Raw genomic sequence first — 22,358 nt, forward strand, 5'->3', positions numbered from 1 at the left:
CTTTGCGAAGTAATAAGATAAGAGAGGTGAAAAAAGAGACTTGCGATTTTAGCCATAAGATACACAAAAATTCATAATACAAACAAAAAGAAAGCAGAAGGCATGTAGTAGTAAACATGGGAACAATTAAAGGTAAAATAGATTAGAATCACAAATGTCAAGAAACTGGGAAAGCTTGTATAGCCTAGCTGCTTTTTCAGGTGAATCATTCAGAACCATCTGGGAAGCTATCAAGCGCGTCTTGCTTACCGTTTACATAGAACTCAACCACGGCTTGCATTCTATTGAGCTTATCTGGATGGTAATTCACATGAACTATCACCGGTTTCACCTTCTTCTTCAGCTCATGATTCTTTCTTACAGTCTTGAAAAGGACCTTACTGTTCATAAACTCATACATATCCATGACTCTCTTGGATGCGTGTAGAGCAATGTACTCAGGATGCGATGGATAAAACAGTTCCTCGTTGAAAACCGCTTGGTCCCATACTTTTGCCTTAGAGAGTCTATCTGCCACACGATCAAGCAGCTCGATCGCTGGAATCGTAGGCCTTAGATAGAAAAACCCGGAATTGAAAACCCATATCCTCATTGTGTGAGCATACCGAGCCCATCCCATGGATGGTTCATCAAAAACATCGTTGAATCCATAAGCAGTGTGATTGTCATGGCCATCGCTCATTGACTCCACATCAGAGTCTCTGTAAAGATGACTAAATGGGTTCTGCAAGAAGACAATGTCTACATCCGAGAGAAGAACACAATAACCGAGTTGCAAGAACTCTCTCAACACACGGAACTTCAACCCTGAGACGGCATGGTTACCTCCGGTTTTGCCAACAGTGTCCACGTCCTTGTCTGAATCTCTCTTGTAATAAGCAACATCGTTTTCTTTACAGAAATTCTCAATGTAATCGTCCAATGCAACAACCAGGTAGTTTGTTATACCCACTCTCTTAATGCTAGCAATCTGAACCTCCAACATTGCTTTCACGTTTGCGTTTGCAAGAGCCACGATCACCTCTTTATCGACAGCAATCTCCTCTAGAATCTTTGCCAATCTTGGGTTTACAGATTCATCTGGAAGGATAGTTGGATTAGTTCTCAGACTCTTGACAGTTCCAAAAGGACCTGCCTTGATCTGTGTTCCCAAAGCTAGAACCTGTTTTCGTGCACTGTCTGATCCTTGCTCAGCTAACTGTAGCTTTTGTGTTAACTCTCTGATTTGCTTCTTTAACTCTGCATTCTTCTCTGAGAGAGATACAAAGTCTGATTTTAGCATTTTCACTCGTTCCGGCGATTCACAAGCTGACGATCCAACCTAAACCAAAGAAGTGATGAAATCTCAACTTAATTCCAAAATCAGACACAGTATCCAGTAATCAACCAAACCAGTTTCAAGATTATCTTCAACTAATCTCCAACTAACATATCACCAAGAAGAATCTCAATGTTTAAGATACTAAACCACTTAATACCTATAATGGCTGAGTCAAATCCAATCTAGGTAACTCGATCACGGAACCCAAAAATTAAAACTTTACAGATTTAGGGTGTAAGATGCAGTACCTTGTTGCTTGATTTGGAGAGGCGTTCGTTAGCTGATAACGACGAGTTGGAGTTGAAGAACCCATTTGGGAACAGAACGGCGCATACGCAACCGATAAAGATACCGATAAGGATGGCGATCGCAATTCGAGATCCACGGAGCTGTTGGCTTCTATCTCTACGACCCGCCATGGCCGTTGACTTTTCTCAAAACGAAATCAAAAGAGAAGACCCAGAAGCTCAAAACGGGATAAAGACTCCTCCTTTGATCACCTAAACGAAACTTTTTTTTTAGAACAATGTGGTGGATCAGAGTAAAAACCCTAGAAATGTGCTGGTTTCTACGGTGGTCTCAGGGTCAGACCTGCCGGCTTTTGAAGTTGTTGAGAAATATAGAGCTTGGGTTTGGCATTGTCTACGAAGACGACGACGATGAATCAAAGAGCTTGTGTTAGTTATGTTCCTCTACTTCACACGATGTAGATTCGTATGCTTTGTGTTCTATAGTTGAAGATGAATTTTTAACCGTTCGATGAGATGACTATTTCGCTGACTCATCCGACGGTCAACCTAACAGATTATAAATCGAGTTTAAGGAGAGAAATTAAAAATAATAAGGCTCACATCTATTATTTGCTAGCACGATCACACATGAGACATGCATGATAGACCAAAAACACATCTTGACTAATATGATTGAGAGTTGTTAAGTTGCTAGTCAAACTTTGAATCGCATCTTTATTAAAGAAGTTTGCAAAGTATGTTATTACTGTTTGACCAGAGTTTTACATTTTCAAGAGACTTGCCGGTTAAAAAGCGAAAGGTAAATAAAAAAAAACCTTATAGAGTTTATAAACTTACAAAGATTGTTTAAGTATCGTTGTCCAAAACTTTGTTGTTACCAAACAAATGGTCTCTTCTATTACCAAACCCGTTTGAATCAAGACCCGAGCCGCCACGATAATTGTTATGATCCTGTGCGGTTGTTCTATAGTTTCCATCCACTGGAGTTCTCGAACTCGGGTCGTTATCTCCAACCGACCGGTATGAACCACCAGCGTACCTTCTCCGTAGATCCATGAGGTCATCGTTTCTTCTTGAAGGTTCAGTGAAAGTCGGGTCTTTCGTTGAGCTGTTTTGTCCCGCGGTCGGAGTAAACGGATCATCTGGTCCCCATGCAGTGAGCGATTCTTTCTTCTTGGCAAAGAAATGCCAAGCTCCGAACAGAAACAGTATGAAGAAGAACACCGGACTGCTCCAAAGCATTGTATTAAAGTCTCCTTTTAGAGTCGGAAGCTTCGACTTATAAACCGCGAAATATCCGTTTTCTAAACCGATCACAAGAAGGTTTTCTCTGTCGCTAGCTATCAAAGGCCTCGTCTTAACTACTGCGGTTCTTGAAGATGATTCACGATGGCTCAAGAACGCGGATCTGATCTCTTCTAAACCCGCGGAGAACAAAAGCCGAGGGCCAGCAGTACGAACGTAATGCTGAGTCGATACATTGAAAGCGAAAACCTTTTCTTCGTTGATAACTAAAAGATAGCCTTTGATTGATTGTAAAGCTACTGGCTCCTCCATTTGAAACTTCTTCTTGGATCTAACCCTACATTTGAAGTTCATTATATCTCCGTGAAGCAACACATGAATGATCTCTCCCTCAGATGTGAACCCGTAAGCTTTAGACCGTTCCGTGGCATCAAAGACATAAGTTCTCGCAAGAGAATGGTTAAGTCCTTCGCACTCGGTTTCCCTAATCTTCATTGTCCTTAAGTCCAACGAACCAGCACCAGACTCAGTGAGAAACAACAATCTCTGTTTCAAGAACACAAGCGGTCTACTCGATGGCATAACCGAGCCATAAACCGTTCTGTTCTCAGTCAAAACCGTGAGCTTCCCGCTTAAATCCGTCGCCAATATATACCTAACCCGACCCACATGATGCACTTCCAATAGAGTCACAGGATCAGCCGAATCATCCACATCAAACTTCCCAACATTTTCCATGGAAACAGAGTTCGAGTTCCAGTCTTCCCCATTAGACCCCTCGTGAATCCTATGCAACAAAACCGCACCGTTCTGATGGCCAGTAACCACGAAACTCGAGTTCCTAAACACAGATAGATACGAGACCATAGCTGTAACGGGAGAATCAACCGTGGTGAAGAACTCAATCAAAACATCACCATTTCTCAAGAACACATAAACCCTTCCTCTAGAATCACCAATAGCAAAGTACTTGCTCGAACCTTCGAAATCCCTAAAAGGTAACACATTGATACAAGTCGCATCGGAATTGAGTTTCACAGCTGATGTGAACTGAAAGCTCTCAGACCAAAACGGACTATACGTAGTAACTGAAAACGCCTTAGCTCCTCCTCCTCTCTCCTTCTCTTCTCCGATCTCATCATCAAGTGATCTAGTGATATCGTTCCTCTCCTTTAATGGAGTCTCAGATAACTTAGCATCTAGATTAGCGACTAGTTCCGTCAGATTCTTAACGAGTTCCTCTAGGTTATGCAATAGCACAGCTTCTCTATTGGATTCGCTAACTGAGACAGCTACATCGCTGGAAACATCTTCGATAACCGGAGACTCGTTGGCATACGACGGCGATATGAAAAGCAAAGTGAAGGAGATTAAAAGAGAGAAGCATAAAAAGAAGGACTTGCCGTTTCGGGGATCCGCCATTGAAGTAATTGAAAAGGGTTTAAAGCAGAAAGCTTTCTTCTTCTTTTTTTTTTGCTTTTCTGCCTGAATCAGTAATGAGTAACCGCCATTTATGCAGATCTGTAGGAGATGAAGATTTTGGATCTCGAAAGAGCAAAAAAGAACCGTCTGGTTGGAGTCTAAAACTGAGATTTTGTTTGTGTGATGTAAGAAAATTAATAAAGTGTCAAAATTTGAGATCTTTGTGTCCCGGAATTGGCTCCGGTCGTCTTCAGTCACGGTGACGCTTAGTACAACGAAGTAAGAAGAGATCAGATATTTTTAAGACTATTATTTCAATATTTCTCAATTCTCATGTTATTTTTATATGTTTTTTTACTTTAATAATTTACTATTGTTTTTTAAGGTTTTTAATTACTAGTATTTTTTCCATTAATAAATTGATAATGTATTGTCAGCAGTTGTTAGTTCATACTTGATTTGGAAAGTATTAGTATTTTGGTAGATAATGAAGAAAATTTAAGACTTGTTTTTTAGCTTTCAATTGGAATGAGAAGATAAATCTAACTTTACAGATTGTTTACATATAGATTTGATAACATGATCACATATATATAAGAAATACATTTTAATGTGAGAACATAAACTGAAAAAATGTTTAGATAATTGAAATAAGACGTTCGAATTTAAGATATGATATATCCCTTTTCGTCATAAATCAGGTGGATCAGTTGATGAAATACCTTTTCTTTACGAAGACAATATCACGGGTTAAAAGTTTTTTTCCTTTTTTCTTTTCCGCCGACTACTTAAGATGGCCAAAAAAACATAGAAAAATACACATGCTGATCAAAGACAAGATCCATAGATCCTCCCTCCACGTGAAGTTTCTTGATCAGAGTGAAGCAAAGCTCTCGATTATTCAAAACACATTGTCCCAACGCTTATATATTGACAAAAGTCCACCATGAGATCCCCAAATCTTCGTATTTTTCTTTTCTTACCCTAAACATACATAAATGTATAGAAGCCAAAACCCCTTCAAAAAAAAAAAAAAAAAAAGTCTAGGCCAAACAAACTCGATTAAATGTCTGTTGTGTTAAGTTCTCAAAAAAAAAAAAAAAGAGAAATGTGAAATGATGAGAACGAGAATTGTCTGAATAGCCGAGGAGACTGCCTGACGACTAACCAACTCTAAGACAATCGGTCGAGTCTTTGATTTGTATGGTTTCAAACGCAGGCAAGTCATCCTTGGCTACCACACAAGTTCTCATTCTTCATATCACCATTTTCTCTGTTTATGAGGAGGTTGTTGGATGAGTAGACCCTTAATCATAATAAGTGTTATATAGGCATGACCGTATAAAGATTGGAGTGGACACAATCTGTTTGACTCAACATGTGTGCATGGCCTTGGAATATGTTCTTAAAGATTTGGGAATGGGATGGTCTTGTTAGTATCAAACAATTGGTGAACCATATTAATATTCGTTTAGTTAATTTTGTATGTAACCTTTTATTAGTAAGAAGGATTGTTGTCTTATGTTATTTTGTTACACTAATCACTATATATACAAAGATGCAAGATTCGAAACTAATTAATTTGTGTGTTTTAACATCTTCTTTTTCGGGGTCAAATGTGTGTTTAACTAAACATGAAGATTAAGTTTCTCTTAATTTTGGTAGAACGCATGTGATTAAACAGAAGTTAATAAAAAAACTCATATAGTTGTCGGTATTCTTGTAATACAACAGAAGTTTTCGGTTTTCTTGTTTATATACCATCAGTCTCAATGTACAATGTTTTTCTATACTATTCTTCCACAAGTTTTTTGATTACTTAAATGACAAGCATGTCAATCAATATGCTTTGAAACCTAATCATCGGGTCAACAGCCCTTTCTTCCTATAGGTGACTACTACTAGCTAGTGTTGGGACCATAGAGGAAAGAACATTTGTAAAAAGTCAGGATGCCATATGAATTTGTGTAGTAAACAGGGAATATATGGAACTTTTTGTGAAATTTTTATATGAAAATATAAACTTGCTGGAATTATTCCTATATCTATTCAGAGATATAGCTAGAAAGACACGTTCACGAGAGATGAACGAAAGCTGTCGCCCATATATATATAGGAGAATGCTTTTTCCCTGCCGACTTTGCATATACTTATCTGAATAATATGAGAATAGCAAGTTAACAACACAACCGATCAATTATTTAGCTACTACACTATTTGCACCGGTAAAAGAATGTTGTATTTTTGGAGTTGAGACTTTATAGGTATAGTCAGTAGCCACTATATGAATGTTGCAGTTGTCTAGTTTACTTGTTTTACCGCACTTTGAATGAGATTATCGATCGATTAGTTTTATACACTAGCGAGGCAAATGTTTTAGAACAATACTTAGGTTCACCCCTCTCCTTTCACTTTCTTGTACAATAAGGAAATAAAATCTGTATACATTATTGTAAAATTAAAAATTTAAAACACTTTTTTATAAACCCAAACCGATATATAATTTCATTCTAATTGTAAAATCTAAAGCCTAACCATCTCATTTATAAACCCAAATCGACATATAATTTCGTTCTAATTGTAAAATCTAAACCCTAACCATCTCATTTGTAAACCTAAACCGACATATAATTTTGTTCTAATTGTAAAATCTAAGCCCTAACCATCTCATTTGTAAACCCAAACCGACATATAATTTCATTATAATTATAAAATCTAAACTCTAACCACCTCATTTGTAAACCCAAACCGACATAATTTCGTTTTGATTGTAAAATCTAAACCCTAAACAATTTATTTGTAAACCCAAACCGACACATAATTTTGTTCTAGTTGTAAAATCTAAACCAAACCAATATTTAAATTTCCTAAACTAAAAGTATACAAAATTTGTTTTCTTAATTGGTTTTGCTTTTTTATTTTATTTTAATTTATTTTTAAAATGAGATAAAGTATAAAAGATTTTGATTGGTTGAAAAAAAAGAGGTGAACAAAGATGTTCACCCCTAGACACCCAAGTATTTTTCAATGTTTTATGGGTGACAAGTCTATATTTGTCCCATGAAATCCAATCACCAAAGATTGATAATCTAAAAAGTATTAAACAAAACCCAAAAGGTCTATGATATATATATATATACACTTGATAGTTTATATTAGTCGAATATTCGTGCTCTCTCCAGACCTAAATTATTTTACATATGGACGATTTTTTATGGATTTGTTTTTGTTGGTTTCCACCCACATGCATAATTAAAAAAATAACAATATTCGCACATTTTGGCCATGTTCGGTCATACATGTTGCCATGTTGGGTTCTTCATCAGACTCCTATATCTCTACCCACACGGGCCACGGCCACACATTTTTTACAGCCGAACAAATTATATATCCAAACCAGCCATATAGTCTAAAGAAAATTAAAGGGGAGAGAAAGGAAGGATAGACATGAAGATTAAAGATTTATTCGGTAGCCAAGGATGACTTGCCTGCATCTTCATACCAATGTAAATGTATATCAAGGATGACAAAGTTTGATTTTTTACATTGCGTTTGCATACTGTTAGGCAGTTTCCTTGGCTATTCAGATACATCTCTTTCTCATCATGTCCTACCTCTTTTTGGTGGTGTTTGCGTTTTATGTATCAAGGTTATTGGCATTTTCAGTCTTTCACAAAAAAACATCAAACATCAAGCTCTGTGTACAAACAACATAAGTTAATGAGGTCCACTTAGATGGGCTGAAAATATTCTGAGTTAAGAGCCCGTTAGGTCATTATAATAGAAAGCAAGCCCGTTAGGTTAATAAACCCTAGCCGACACCTCTTAGCTAATCTATATAAACTCTTTTAACAAACCAATAACAGAAGCCTCATCGATCGTTCATAGTTTGTTTTTCTTCAATTTTTTTTTCGAAACTGGCTGCATTATGTGTTCTTGTTTTAAACCTTCATGTTTTTTTTTTTTAGAAGTTAGGGTTTATAGATTGGCAAATGAGGAGTAGAATCTTATCCTACACACAGATGTATCAGTGTTGACTACCAATCTCTGCTTATTATCTGATGCCTTAATAATCTATATAACCTTGTTTTTTTTTGAAGCTTTTTTAGTTGGGTTTTCAATTTCGTTTCATCTTTTTATTAAATCAAGATTGCAGAAACTGAATCCGTGGTCGCTTTAAAAGTCTTTTTTTTGTTTTCTGATTTCCTGTTCTTTGAACTTGAGATTAAAAAAAAAAAAGTAAAGAAGAAGATAACAGTGATGAGATAATAGCAGACGGGCGGTCTGAAATTGATGTCGTGTTGATTGTCTGCCTTTAAGCTTTTATATAAGCAAATCTCTGAGTTTCTGATTCATTCTCTTCACATATTTTGGTTTTGGACAGTCTGAATTTAAGTAGTAAAAAGAATGAAAAGCTGCAATGAACTGGTTGAAGTACTGATGGAACATGAGGCTAACCAAAAGAAAATAAAAAATAATTCTGACATTGGTTCTTAAACAAGCTTGCAATCAAATTTAACTATAGGTGAGCTAATCTTATCACTACACAAGTACACATCAATAACAATTTGGTCAAAGACTCCGAAAGCTTGCAAGATTATTTAAGAACCAAAGTTGTACGACATGATTAATGTAAGGATTATTTGGTAATTGGTACTTGTAAGTTGTAAGGACTGTTTGGACACGATGACTTGTATATCCACCTGCTGGATAACCCACACACTTAAAACAGTTGAAAAAAGATCGTAGACATAATAACCAAGAGACAACGCGTTAGTAAAGTCAACACGAAGTCAACTCCATGGTGGCTTTTAGCCCCCATCCCACTTGGTGGTTTATTAAGTAAAACAAAATCGAGTACCAGACTTGTTTGTGACAATTTATCCACTCCCCCAAAAAAGTCTTCTCTTTCACACATTGATCTTGTTGTTGTGTTCCTATTTTATCATCAAGTCAAGTGTGCCATAACCATAAACAGAGTTTTTCATTTCGGAGAGAAAAAGGAAAAGATGAAGTTTGAAGAATCGCAAACGCTCTTACCGTTGAGAAAACCTGTTAATGGAGGAGGTTGTCTCACTCTCACCCGTGATCGCAAACGTGCTGGTTACAAGCTTTGGGTTCTAGCCGCTGTTCTACTCTTGGCATTTGGTTCTATGTTAACCGGTTCTGTCTCTCTCAAAGGAATCGGGTTGTTCCACTCTGTTGACGGCGTTAACGGGTTCTCCGTCGGCGACGATCTCGACGTCCTGGTACGTTACGAACCAATCATGAATTTTGATTGAAATTGTTAATTTGAATTTGGATTTTTTTGAATTCTCGGGAATTTATATATGAAAGTTTTGACAGGAAATTGAGGAGAGAGAGAAAGTGGTGAGGCAGATGTGGGATGTGTACAGTCGCTCCGGTGGTGTCAGGGTTCCTCGGTTTTGGCGAGAAGCTTTCGAGGCGGCTTATGAGTTTCTGATCAGTGATTCCGCCGCTGTTCGAAACGGTGCCGTTTCTGATATCGCCAAGTTGTCTCTTGTTCGCTTTGTTAAGTCAGAGTCTACTCCGGCCCGGCCCAATCTCCGTTGAGTTGTGAAGAATTGAAGATGAATGAAAAAAACCCAAGAAATAATTTAGTGTATATACTATATAGGGATGAAAATTGTAACCTTGATAATCGATAATTAAATTATGAAACTGTGAGAAAAAAAAAATGAAAAATGCATAAATAGCGTTTTCGACATTATTTAGAAAAAAATATAGCAGCCAAAAATAAAGATTGGTCTATTTAATTTTGGATTATTATTGATTTTATTTTACTTAAAATAAATGAAAAATAGGCCAAGATGGTTAAACCTAGATATATCGAGTAATCGAGAATCATTTAGATAATTTAAAAGAAATTATTGAAATAAATAACCAAACAAAAACTAGGCCAAAATGGTTAAACTTCTAGAATCATCTAGATAATTTATAAGAAATTGGTGAATTTTGGATAGACGATCACGCGCGAACATATTAACCAACTTCATAAAATCTATAAACCGTCTTTTCTTATTTGTGATTCATCTGCACCGTCGATTGTGTTACCTAAAACAAATAACAACCGTAGGATCTAGTTGAAATCCTAAACCGATTTGGTTTTGGGTTTTGCTCCCTCTCTCTGTATATATATGAAAAAATGGTCGATGCTGGTTCATAATTCATCGCTTTTGTATCCTTTTTGCTTTGTTTTGCATGCCGATGATTTTTATTGCTTTCTCTAGGGTTTCTAATCTCTTTAGGGTTTTGCTCGATTTATTAACATCTGATCATCCTCCTCGTTGATGACTCTAATGATCAACCCTTGTTGTTGATATTTTTGCAACGATTTTGCGATTGATCGATCCATCGAGGTATGTTGTTGTTATCTACGCATATATATATATGTCACGTAGCATTCGATTACCGGTTTCTGTTTCGTTTGTATGAAGTCTTCTTCTGACTTTGTATTCTGTTTTTTGATATTCTTGTATAGATTTTACATATGCGTACGGGGACAAACATGTCCTCATCAATTCTCGTCGATCCATTCATCGACCCTCGTCGATACATATCATCAACCCTTGTTGACATATCTAATCATCAGCCCTCGTTGATCAACAAGAAGAAGTCTGTGTTGTGTATATCTTCTAATGAGAGAAGGAAGGATCTTGTAGATGTCCGTGTTCTTTTCATGTAAGTTTTGTTGTCTTTCTTTATATGACTATCCTTTTATATCTCCTTATCTAACCAATGATCTTCTTGTTAAGGTTTGGTTTGTCTTGTTCTAATGATCCAAGAGTGTCGCTGATCCTTAATGCTTATTCGGGATGGATTGTTGATTTTTCAGGCCTGTCCATCGAAGTACATTCTTGTTTATGCCTAGTGTTTCTCAATCTTCTGGTTAGATATCATGTAAAAAATTGGATAACAGTCTTCTGACTCATTCTGTTTCGTATTCTGTCTTGTAGGTATTAATATCGAGGCGCAAGGACAAAAACACATCAGATCAATTCTCGTTGGTCTTTTTATCATCTCTCGATGATCTTCCAATCAACTCTTGATTGTCTTATGATCAGCTCTCGTTGGTCTTAGATCATCTCTCGTTGGTCTTTTATCATCTCTCGATGATCTTCCAATCAAATCTTGATTGTCTATATGATCAGCTCTCGTTGGTCTTATGATCAACTCTCTCGTTGGTCTTGTTATCATCTATTGATAATACTCCAATCAATCCTCGTTTATCTCATATATCATCTCTCCGATGATGCTCCAATCAACTCTAGTTGATCTTATTATCATCTCTTGATAATGCTCCTATCAACCATTGTTGATCTTGTTATCATCTGTTGATAATGCTCCCATCAACCACCGTTGATCTTGTTATCATCTGTTGATAATTCTCCCATCAACCATCGTTGATCTTGTTATCATCTCTTGATAATGCTCCTATCAACCATCGTTGATCTTGTTATCTTCTCTTGATAATGCTCCCATCAATCCTCGTTGATCTCATATGCTCCAATCAACTCTAGTTGATCTTGTTATCATCTATTGATAATGCTCCCATCAACCACCGTTGATCTTGTTATCATCTGTTGATAATGCTCCCATCAACCATCGTTGATCTTTTTATCATCTCTTGATAATGCTCCAATCAACCATCGTTGATCTTGCTATCATATCTTGATGCTCCTCCATTCAACCCTCGTTGATCTTGTTATCAACTCGTGATAATGCTCCTATCAACTCTCGTTGATCTTATTATCATCTATTGATAATGGTCCTATCAACCATCATTGATCTTGTTATCAGCTCGTGACAATGCTCCTATTAACTCTCGTTGATCTTATTATCATCTAGTGATAATGCTCCTATCAACCATCGTTGATCTGATCATATCATCTCTTGATGATCCTTCCATCAAGTCTCGTTGATCTGATCATATCACGATGATCTAATCATATCATCAACTGTCGTTGTTCCTAATCAACCCTCGTCGACAAATAAAGGAATAGACTTAACACTTGCAGAGGTTTTTGTTTGGTCTTTCAAACTGACGATGTAAAAGAGAGAGTAAGGAGGAAATGTATCTGAACTTTGCCATGACAGGTGCGCTTGCTTGGCAGGTCTTTTTTTTTTTAACAAACCTTCGGGGAGAGCTTATGAAAAACAGAAAGTATGATGGGAAGGATTGCAAGAGTTAGTTAGGCCTTTTATGTTGCAAGGGCAGAGCAACAAAGTTTGTGAAAGTGGAAGATATTTAATTTTTCGTTGTATCTTGTATTCTTGTGGGTGATGAGTAGTGAGTCTGGCACTCAATAATCAATATGTGCACCATGTATTTCGTAGTTAAGAGTTATTTGAATTCTTACTCTGGTTCTTACATGTACCTAATTGAAAATACTTGTGCAGGATCAAGATGGTTGTCCGTTTAAGCTAGAAACGTAACTTCTTATTGGCAAATCAATAGTTTAAGTCAAATATGTTCGAAGGCTCTGAAGCCAAAAATTCAGTTAACTAGAACTTGTAGACCCGTCTAGTTACAGAGCTAGTTTGCAAGTTCTCATCAGCCAAATTCTGAATACAAAAAAAGCTATTCTCTCACTCGTTTTATTTACAGCAAAACAAATACCAAAATATCCACACCCAAAGTGTTTGATTCACATCACACCCAAATACAAACGGTTTTTTAAGAGGATTCTTTCAAAATTTCAAGGTAAAAAGAAAGAGGTGCAAATGTATACATTACTAAACTAGCTTAGAGAAGCCTCCTCCTGAAGTTTCTGGTAGTTGATTGGTAAGTACGAACGAGAAGACCGACACCAATCCCAAGACCAACACAGACACCTAGTCCAATCCCAACACCAACCCTTACACCTGCATTAAACCATGACATCTCTCCATCTATGCACTCACTTCTCCAATACATGTCCCCTTCGTATTCCTTTTTGTAATTCGTATACTCTGTTGCCTACAGACAAAAGGAATGATACTCACTATACAAAGAGTGATATTTTTTTAAAATGGTCCATCCCCAAAGAATGCAACAGACTTTAAATCACATCATTACAACAAAGCAAATATTGGGGGATTGCGTAAGTGACAAAGATATGTGGGTCATAGAAGCAGCAGACAAAAGGATAAGAACTTAAAGATAGAAGAGGCAAATGAGAGATTTCTATTTATCTCTCCAGTCGTAAACTGTGTATAAGCCACATGCTAAATCCATCAGGGGAAGACCACTTCAGTTTATACATGACTTCTATCTTCACAAAACTACCAACAAACATGTAATCAATGGGGAAAGAAGAGGATCCAACATGTTATGAAATATGAGTTTTTCATCAGGGATAGTAATTAATGTGTTGAGCACAAAACAAAATGTTCAAGAAAACTGGGAGGCATTGAGAAGAAAGAGGATTGTATCCCTGCAGATACAATCCTGAACAATGAAAAGAACAAACTTTAATCATGGCAAATGAGAACTTGAAAGTTACCTGAAGATCAAGTGTAGAGGAGGTGTCTTTATGAGGCTCTGCAGTTTCATACTCAGGAATTGAATCTAATGCCAATCTTCTACTCTGCTTCTTTCTCAAACCAAGTTGAAGAATCTTGGTTAAGATGATGGGTGTTCCTGAGAAGCAACCAGTAACATAGACCTCAATAGTTGGCAATGGAGACGATAAGTCTTGACCATTTATGGTCTTCTCCTTAAGGAAACCAGACCCTGCAGTGATCTCAGCCTCGCAATTCATCTTCCATCGATTCTTTGATTCCCCAGTGAACCCATTACTATCTGACATCTCAAGAGTTCCAGACAAGATTAGCTCATTTTTGTCAAAAACCTCAAACTTCACACTACCAGTTAACCTGATATTGTCTGTGCTGACATAAGTAGCTTCTTCAGATTTCTTATCTACTCGATCTCTCCTGAGCTGTGAAGAACCTCCTTCTGAGTACATTCCCAATCTAACACCGTTAATCTCCACAACCGTATCTGGATCCAAAGGAATGTGATTGATGGTGAGGACTTCAGGAGTTGAATCTTCCACCATGAAATTGCTTATCCGGACATAGAACACTCTCAAATCCAACCAGGGTGATAAGCTTCTAGAGCTGTGCTGGTTAAAGTTATGATATCTAGATATTTGATAGGCTTCACCACTGTCAAGTTTCTCACAAGGCTCCTCCATGACCAGAGGAAGAGAATCAACAAGCGTTCACAACCCAACGTTAATTCCCTCACTCCAAAAACAGATGTGTGTGTATGCTCAACTCCAATGAAAAAAAAAAAGAGACCTGGTTTTAAGGAACAGAAAAAAGCCTAACTATAATAAGGACATGAAACGAGGAACACTTGAAACGGGAAAAGAGAATCATTCTGTCACAAAAGAGAAGATTCCCATTGAACACAACAACAGAAGCAATAACACAAACTATAGACTACTAATAAAGTATAAGAATCACAAAAGATAATCTAAAGATTCAAACTTTTGCACATGCAGAAACGCTAAGATAATCTCTGCTATAGATTCTTAAACTTACAAGATTGACCCAGATAAGAAATCAAGTTTCAAGAATCAAGCTTCCTCAACAACAAAAGGAACTACCTTTACAACAAACTCGAAGCTTCTGAAAACTATGAAGATCCGAAGAAGAATTGAAAAAACAATAATAATAATATACTGTACAATATTAATCCTCACCGAAAGAAGAAATCAAAATCTGGTAGAACTTGACTCGTCCTAGACTCGTAGTGTACAATATGAATCCTCTTGTCAACGTCTAAACCAAAATGAAAAAGATTTAAAGGATACATTTTTATTTATGGCTAAGATTAGACTTAGCGAACCCACCACAAAGACGATCACAGCTTTTGCTTTTCGATCTAATGGGAACGCAGCGCGTGTCCGAAGATTGAGATATGGACCCAGTTTGAGCTAATATAATAAACAGTTTAATGAATGTTCTCTGTTTTTAAGGAAAAAATATCTTTGTTATCTGTTAAATTACAAGTGTTTTAAATGTCGGTTCAATTGGGAGAAAAAAAAAAAAAAAAAAAGTCTTATGGTGATGAAAGGGAAATACATAAATATCAGAAACAGTGATCGGAGAAGATAGTGAGGTGGAAGACGATGTGTTCTTCTGACCTACCTAAACGATCTTAGTACATCTTTAAACGGATAATTTTTTTTGTGTTCTTAGATTAAATATATTAAGAAATAATTTAAGATCAGTTGTTAAAAATTTTTACTAAAAAAGTTAGTTATAGGAAGAACATGTTTAAGATCATAAGATTTATTAATATAATATCCTAAATATATTATAATTATAAAATCTAATAAATTTGGTATATAATATTACAATAAAACTTATTACAATTATATAATATTTTTAAACATATTTTTAAATTTATAAACTTTTAAATTATAAAAATTATAAAAGAACATTTAAATTTCAAACTTATAAATTTTTTAATAAAATTTAAAATACAATACCAAATTTTGATGAAACAACAAAACATTGTAAATATTTTTTAAAAAAAAAACCAAACAAACATATTACTTAATTAATTAAAACACACAAACATTAAATTTAATTAATACATAGTTTAAGGTCCAAATTTATTCCATATATTCTCAATCAAATCCTCCTTTAATTTTTGATGTGATTGTCTATCACGAATCATTGTATGGCCATCACCTAAACCCTCAAGATTTGAAGGCCAATTTACTGAAAACGTAAGATCCGCAGTATTTCCGGTTCCATCTTCTTGTTGGAATTCTTGTTCGTCATAGAGTGTATATGAATCTCGTTCATCTTCGACAATCATATTATGGAGTATGAGACATGCTCTCATAATATATGCAATTTTACCCTTTGACCATAAAAGAGATGAATTTTTAATCATGGCGAATCTAGATTGCAGGACTCCAAATGCACGCTCAACATCTTTTCGTGCACCTTCTTGACGTTCTGCAAACAATCGATGTTTGGGGTGTTGTGGTTGTGGGATGGATTTAACAAATGTTGCCCATTCGGGGTAAATACCATCCGTCAGATAATAAGCCAAATTATACTCATTTCCGTTGACATAGTACGTAACTTCGGGAGTTCGACCGTAAATAATGTCATTAAATACTGGTGATTGATCAAGAACATTTAAATCGTTACAAGTACCTGGAGCTCCAAAAAATACGTGCCATATCCAGAGATCTTGTGAAGCTACCGCCTCCAAAACAATTGTTGGCTTACCGGTGCCTCGTGAATACATTCCTTTCCAAGCGGTTGGGCAATTTTTCCACTTCCAGTGCATACAGTCGATGCTTCCAACCATCCCGGGAAAACCCCGCTGTTCTCCAAAAAAGAGTAGCCTTTGAAGATCCTCTGGTGTGGGTCGGCGTAGGTATTCAGTGCCAAACAAGTCAACTATTCCGACGACGAAATGTTCCAAACATTTACGAGCAGTACATTCAGCAAGACGTATATATTCGTCAACCGAGTCCGACCCAGCCCCATATGCTAATAGTCGAATTGCTGCAGTATATTGTTGTAGCGGTGATAGACCATTCCGGAAGGTTGCATCTCTTTTTGGCTTAAAATATGGAACTTCTTCACTCAGACGATTCACAATACGCAAGAACAACGGTTTGTTCATTCGAAACCGTCGGCGGAATTGGTGAGCATTGTAAGTCGGATTATCAGAAAAATAATCGTTCCACAATCGTTCATGCCCTTCTTCGCGTTTTCTATCGATATATGTACGTGGTTTCCTTTCGACCGGAATTTCCTCTTCAAGAGCTTGAAATTGGTTACTAAATTGCTCTTGAAAGAATTGGTTTAAACTATCATTATTGGGATCATAATGGTAGTGAAAATTGTTAGAAGAAGATGCCATAAAAGGGTTGAGCAAGAAAATGTTTTTGGTGAGAGAAATAAAATGGCTTGATTTTCTTGAAAGAGAGAAAGTGAACAAAAGAGAGAAAATAAAATGTATGTTTGAGTTGGTATGATTTGATCTTGTTCTCTTCTCATATATATAGTACTTTCGGACAAGAGTATATGTTTGACATGTGAACAATCGGACAAACTGAAAAAATTATTGTGACTCTGTCCAAACAAAGAAAACAAATACATGTGACTTTGTCTTCCAAACATCAAATTCCAAAAACATGTTACTCAGTCTTTAAAACTACAATCCAAAACACACAACATACCGATCCACAACAAACAACATACCGAAACACATATATAAGTTTCCAAATACTATATCGTGACACAATGCTTTCTTCTCTCGTGACTCAGTAACATCCCATAGTCGTATAAAGCATCCAGGACTTGTTTAACCTGAAACCGAAACACATATATAAGTTTCCAAATACTATATCACAATGAAAACAAACATTCGAGTATTCATTAAAAACATAAGTTGTCTGTAGTAACATAATTTAAACAAACATTCGACATTCATTAGAAACATAGGACTACCATAGTTAAACAAACATTCGACATTCATTAGAAACATAGGACTAACATAGTTAAAACAAACATTTAAAGTGCATTAACAACATAGCAAACAAGCATAGTTAAAACAAACAAGCGTAGACTACAACGGACATTAGCTATTTCTAAGTTAAAACAGTTCCGCCATTAGCTTCTTCTTCAATGCTTTTTCATCTTCGTCTAGGGTTTCATTCTTGGCAATGAGAGTGTCAAGAATGGACATATTTTGGAGTTGTTTCATGCCCTCTAAATCCTTCTGTTTTATCTCCCACATGTGACTAAACTCTGCAGATGGTGTAGCCTTCTCTTTGCCTTTGTTCCTTACTTTTTTTGTTGCCTTTATGCCCGGAGGCATGCTCTCGTGCTCACCAACGACAGAACCTGTCGATCCAGCAGCATCATCAGCTTTCCTTTTGTTCGAGCTGGTTGTCTTTGGAGTGGGGTTCATAGTCTCCAGGTTTGCCCATTTCTGTTCAAAGCGTAGCACACTCCAAGCATACTCCAAAGCAAACTTCTTCTTATACAACTTCGTGTAGATTTGGTGAGCATTTTGTAAAACGTCTACATCGTTCATGCCACTAGCTTTCTCACCCTCTGCCTCTGCAAAAGCTCCACAGAACCTGCTCACTTCCTTACTGATTTTTTGCCATCTTTGTCTACAATGGTCAGGGCACCTAGGCTCAGCACCACCACGTACATGACTACTTGTTTCGTAATAGTCTCCTATACGGATCCAAAAGGACCCTGCCTTTTGGCCATTCCTAACTACTGCATCCTTCGATGTGTTTAACCAGGCGCTTATCAGGACTAAGTCATCTTCTGAAGACCATAACCGTCTCTCCCTACGTTGTTTTGCTGTCTCTTCTGATTGACTAGGAGGTTGAGTCGGCTGTGAACTAGTTTCCGAACTAAAAGCAGGGATTTGAGACGAACCAGTGTTTACATTGGGAGCAAAGCTGTCATATGGGAAGTTAAGAAGGCTAAAATAGGATTGAGCCTGACTGTTAGGAGTATTGTTTGATGCCATAGCAATCAGACTTAAAGAAGGAATAAGCTTACTCGAAAGGTCTTAAAGAAGGAAGAAGCTTATTCGAAAGGTCTTAAACAAGGAAGAAGCTTATTAGAAAGGTCTTATACAAGGAAGAAGCTTATTAGAAAGGTCTTATACAAGGAAGAAGCTTATTAGAAATTGGAAGAAAGAAGCAAACACGATGGATGTAATATAGAGAAGGTAAGAGGATCATTAAATCAAAAGTTTTTTGTTGTTAGAGCCTTTAAATTCTAAATAACCATTACCTACTTCAATCAAATCAGAAGTAAATAAAGGTCATTGAGTGTTTTTAAAAAACTTTTAAAAGTTTTTAAAGAATTAAAGGTTTTAAAATTTTCAATTAGGTTTTCAAAGTTTTAAGACTAAAGTTTTAAAAGTTTTAAGACTCAAGACTCAATCACACAACACTTACACTACTAACTTAAAAACATCCGAGATAAACAAGCAATCACACAACACTTACACTACTAACTTTAAAACATCTGAGATAAACAAGCAATCACACAACATTTACACTACTTACTAAACCACAACACCTTGTGATTACTATCGAACAAGCAACAATCACAAAACTGTCAATATACCTAATCAAACAAGCAACAATCACAAAACTGTCAATATACACTTACCTTGTGATTACTATCGTTTGATGATGCAGGTTTGATGATGGATATCCGATTTAATTTCCCATGTATAACCTCACCTACAAGCCTCATAAACAAAAAAGCAAAATCGATTAATGTTCATCACTGTAAAATGACTCAAACATAATCGAAATTGACTCACAAGGTTTGACTCAAACAACACACGACACTCAAAATTGACTCTAATTCAAAGACACAACATTATACTCTAATTCAAAGGCTAAAGAATAATCGAAATTGACTCAAACAACACACGACACTCAAAATTGACTCAAACAACACACGACACTCAAAATTGACTCAAACAAATCCTATATTAATCAAAAACTTTGACAGATGAGACGAAACCCTATTATATTATACTAAATCCAAACCTAATTCAAAGATTTCAATACCCTAAATCGATGAAACATCGATGAAACCAAGGAGATGAGATTACCTTTGCCTTTGTTCGCCGGAGATGAGATTTGCGAGCCAGCCGAGACAGAGGAGACGAGGAGATCTCTTGCAGAGGAGCTGAGGAGCTTGGCAAGACAGCGGAGACAGTGGAGACGAGGAGCTTGGCGATACGACGAAGACAAAGGAGACGAGGAGATCGCCGAGGAGATCGCCGAGGAGACAGAGGAGACAGCGGAGACAGTGGGCTTAGACGAGGAGATCGCCGAGGAAATCGCCGTTTCGCCGTTTGGGAGAGAACAAAAACGACCCTAGGTCGACAATACCGAAGAGATGAAACGAGAGTAATCTCTCGACGACCAAAAATATCTTTCCAATTAAAATTGAACACGTCACACAAGAACAACACAAAAAACAGTTCTCAAATAAGATCAGTTTTAATGATCTAAGCCCACTTTCTAATTTTTCCCAAATAAAAAAGCCCAAGAACACCTTCATAGTTATGCCTATAAAGATGGCCTTATCGTTTAAAAAGTTTTACTGTTTCGTCTCTCAGGACCAAAACTGTTCGCTGTTTTATTAACACACGAAAACAACGTGCATTTTTGCAATAGATTATGATATAAATAAAACATTTATAGTCTAATACGGACATGAGTCATAGAACCGAGAGACCATGTCCCGGGGAACGGTTCAGACTTTAACCGACGAGAATTTTTGGTGATATACGCAATCATATCTCTCGCTTCTTGTCTTCGTGGTAAGTCTGTCCACTTGAAAGTCTCGAGACTCGTCAGCAAACACTCAGGCACGGGTGTCACTTGATCCCAGCAAATCAGTGGAGAATTAAAACATAATGGGAACTGAGATCGAAAAGTGAAAAGAGTTCAATCACACGGAAGTCAACATGAAGACACGGTTGAGTAACATGTTATAGATTAATGAAACTTACAGTGTGGGAGTAGAGCTCAAGAGCTTTTAGTTTAGGAGATCCTTTGAGCAACCGGACAAGTAAAACCGACCAATATGGATTACAAACACATATCTTTAGACTTTCAAGTTGATTAAAGCAAATTGCATCAACATTCCTAGCCTGCGCTCATATAGAACAATTTGTGAAGTTAAATAATGCTGATAACGACTACATGAGATCAAAAATTCATATATGAGAAAGATATTACCTCGGTTGGTTGGAGCATTAAGCACAAGTTTAGACGCTTAACGGATGTGAAAGATCCAAGAAATTTCTCGCATTCAAAGATATTAGCATAGACGTATGCCTCTTCAAGCTTTGGCATATTCTCAATCAAGAAGCTATTGTTGCAGCAGTGATCAACAAGTTTGATGTATTTCAATGAAGGAGCAACAATTTCAACCACGTAGGAAGGAAAATCCTCAATATTATCTAAAGATATAGATAAACTCTTCAGAGATGGTAAAATGATGGGGACAGCTCCCAGTCCCATATTATCATGTTCATCTAGTTTTAAGACCAATTCTTCAAGATCAGGGCAATTGGCAAGAAGCAATCGAAGAGATCTTTTATCGAAGAAGTTTACTTCTTTGAGGTGCAAAGATTTCAAGGAAGGAAAACAAACCGTGTGAGAAACATCGAGTAATTGAACATCTTCATCTTTGTAGTATCTCACTCCTCCTAGTTGCAAGTTTTTCAGAGATGGAAGACAAACCTTATTAGGAATAATCACGAAAACTTCATCATCAAGTTTCAGGGTCTCGAGCGATTTGCAGGTGAACAAGCAATCTGGCAATGTAGCAGCTTCGTAATGAGAAAAATACTCAATGCTAAGCTCCCGCACACAGAGAGAAACTGCAACTTCAACCCACTGTTCGATATCTTCCGGTTGAAACGGTAAAGTACTAAACTTGAGACGCAAGCTTTCCAAGACAGGAACTCTGTGTAGTGGCAGATTTCTCTTGATAAAACTTCGCAACCTCCGGAGACGTGTAGTGTCACTGTCATCGTACTCAAGTTTTGGCACTCGCATCCAAAGAAACTTCCATCGTTTAGACAAAATGCTAGTGGTCACAGCAACTTTTGTTGGAAGAAATGATATTATCTTCACCAGCAAGTCATCAGTATTGATCTTGTCCATACCTTGAAAAAAAAAATCAAGATTCTTTGAAAGGGGAAAGAAACACCGATATTAACAAAAACAGAGTGAACAAAGAGAAGAATGAACTGATATTGTGGAGAAGGTTGGGAATGAGACTTTTCTACTGGCTAGATGTCTAGATTACACTTCATCTAATATATAATGGAAAACAAGAATTATCTCAAACGACGTTTAATTTTTTTTAATTTTTTGAATCTATATTCTTGGTCAAAGTTTGTATTCGACGACTATTTTTATCTTTTTTTTTGGGAAAATGTTGTTTTGGAGACTAGAATGTGTTTTGGGAACTAGAAAGAAATTTAAAATACAATTAGTTCATTTACGGTTTATAAACACGAAACCTTTATCACAACTTAGCCTCGTAGGCACTTCAATTAATGG

At 36.7% G+C, this 22,358-nt stretch overlaps 5 protein-coding genes, 1 non-coding gene and 2 pseudogenes across 11 annotated transcripts; 3 read left to right on the forward strand and 5 right to left on the reverse strand.

The window, feature by feature from the left end:
• Window positions 1-27: 27 nt before the first annotated feature.
• On the reverse strand, window positions 28-1,979 carry LOC104776051 (arabinosyltransferase RRA3). Its single transcript, XM_087508659.1, has 2 exons — window positions 1,570-1,979; window positions 28-1,321 (listed from the first exon to the last, which is right to left on the reverse strand). The coding sequence occupies exons 1-2, from the start codon at window positions 1,738-1,740 to the stop codon at window positions 206-208; spliced, it is 1,287 nt and encodes a 428-aa protein (XP_087364785.1). The 5' UTR covers window positions 1,741-1,979; the 3' UTR covers window positions 28-205.
• Window positions 1,864-4,626, reverse strand: LOC104776053 (putative membrane protein At1g75140 pseudogene; annotated as a pseudogene). The gene is made up of 2 exons (XR_015595339.1): window positions 2,410-4,626; window positions 1,864-2,118 (listed from the first exon to the last, which is right to left on the reverse strand). The product of XR_015595339.1 is annotated as a putative membrane protein At1g75140 pseudogene (transcript).
• Window positions 4,627-8,223: 3,597 nt separating this feature from the next.
• LOC147946684 (small nucleolar RNA R16) lies at window positions 8,224-8,308 on the forward strand. Its single transcript, XR_015595701.1, has one exon. It is a non-coding gene; the product is annotated as a small nucleolar RNA R16 (small nucleolar RNA).
• Window positions 8,309-8,964: 656 nt separating this feature from the next.
• LOC104776052 (uncharacterized) lies at window positions 8,965-10,083 on the forward strand. The gene is made up of 2 exons (XM_010500052.3): window positions 8,965-9,488; window positions 9,586-10,083. Exons 1-2 carry the CDS (start codon window positions 9,249-9,251, stop codon window positions 9,811-9,813), a joined length of 468 nt encoding a protein of 155 aa, XP_010498354.1. The 5' UTR covers window positions 8,965-9,248; the 3' UTR covers window positions 9,814-10,083.
• Window positions 10,084-10,422: 339 nt separating this feature from the next.
• Window positions 10,423-12,666, forward strand: LOC147946685 (uncharacterized). Its single transcript, XM_087508664.1, has 4 exons — window positions 10,423-10,619; window positions 10,742-10,941; window positions 11,016-11,109; window positions 11,217-12,666. The coding sequence occupies exons 2-4, from the start codon at window positions 10,751-10,753 to the stop codon at window positions 11,307-11,309; spliced, it is 378 nt and encodes a 125-aa protein (XP_087364790.1). The 5' UTR covers window positions 10,423-10,619; window positions 10,742-10,750; the 3' UTR covers window positions 11,310-12,666.
• Window positions 12,667-12,826: 160 nt separating this feature from the next.
• Window positions 12,827-17,259, reverse strand: LOC104776055 (uncharacterized protein At1g01500). Of its 5 annotated transcripts, XM_010500056.3 has the most exons (4): window positions 16,885-17,259; window positions 14,955-15,562; window positions 13,746-14,547; window positions 12,827-13,219 (listed from the first exon to the last, which is right to left on the reverse strand). In XM_010500056.3, exons 3-4 carry the CDS (start codon window positions 14,439-14,441, stop codon window positions 13,007-13,009), a joined length of 909 nt encoding a protein of 302 aa, XP_010498358.1. In that variant the 5' UTR covers window positions 14,442-14,547; window positions 14,955-15,562; window positions 16,885-17,259; the 3' UTR covers window positions 12,827-13,006. The 5 variants fall into 5 exon arrangements, with proteins under 5 accessions (XP_010498358.1, XP_087364789.1, XP_010498360.1 ...); XM_087508663.1 differs by lacking the exon at window positions 16,885-17,259 and having other exon boundaries at window positions 13,746-14,572; window positions 14,955-15,287; XM_010500058.3 differs by lacking the exon at window positions 16,885-17,259 and having other exon boundaries at window positions 14,859-15,028.
• Window positions 17,260-17,415: 156 nt separating this feature from the next.
• LOC147946686 (uncharacterized) lies at window positions 17,416-20,340 on the reverse strand. Its single transcript, XM_087507207.1, has 4 exons — window positions 20,335-20,340; window positions 19,886-20,153; window positions 19,432-19,505; window positions 17,416-17,595 (listed from the first exon to the last, which is right to left on the reverse strand). Exons 1-4 carry the CDS (start codon window positions 20,338-20,340, stop codon window positions 17,515-17,517), a joined length of 429 nt encoding a protein of 142 aa, XP_087363333.1. The 3' UTR covers window positions 17,416-17,514.
• A 22-nt stretch (window positions 20,341-20,362) lies between these two features.
• On the reverse strand, window positions 20,363-21,956 carry LOC104778785 (FBD-associated F-box protein At4g10400-like; annotated as a pseudogene).
• Between the last annotated feature and the right edge of the window lie 402 nt (window positions 21,957-22,358).

The sequence above is a fragment of the Camelina sativa genome, chromosome 3, assembly GCF_030686135.1.
Source record: "Camelina sativa cultivar CO46 ecotype springtype chromosome 3, ASM3068613v1".
NCBI classification, from domain to species: domain Eukaryota; kingdom Viridiplantae; phylum Streptophyta; class Magnoliopsida; order Brassicales; family Brassicaceae; genus Camelina; species Camelina sativa.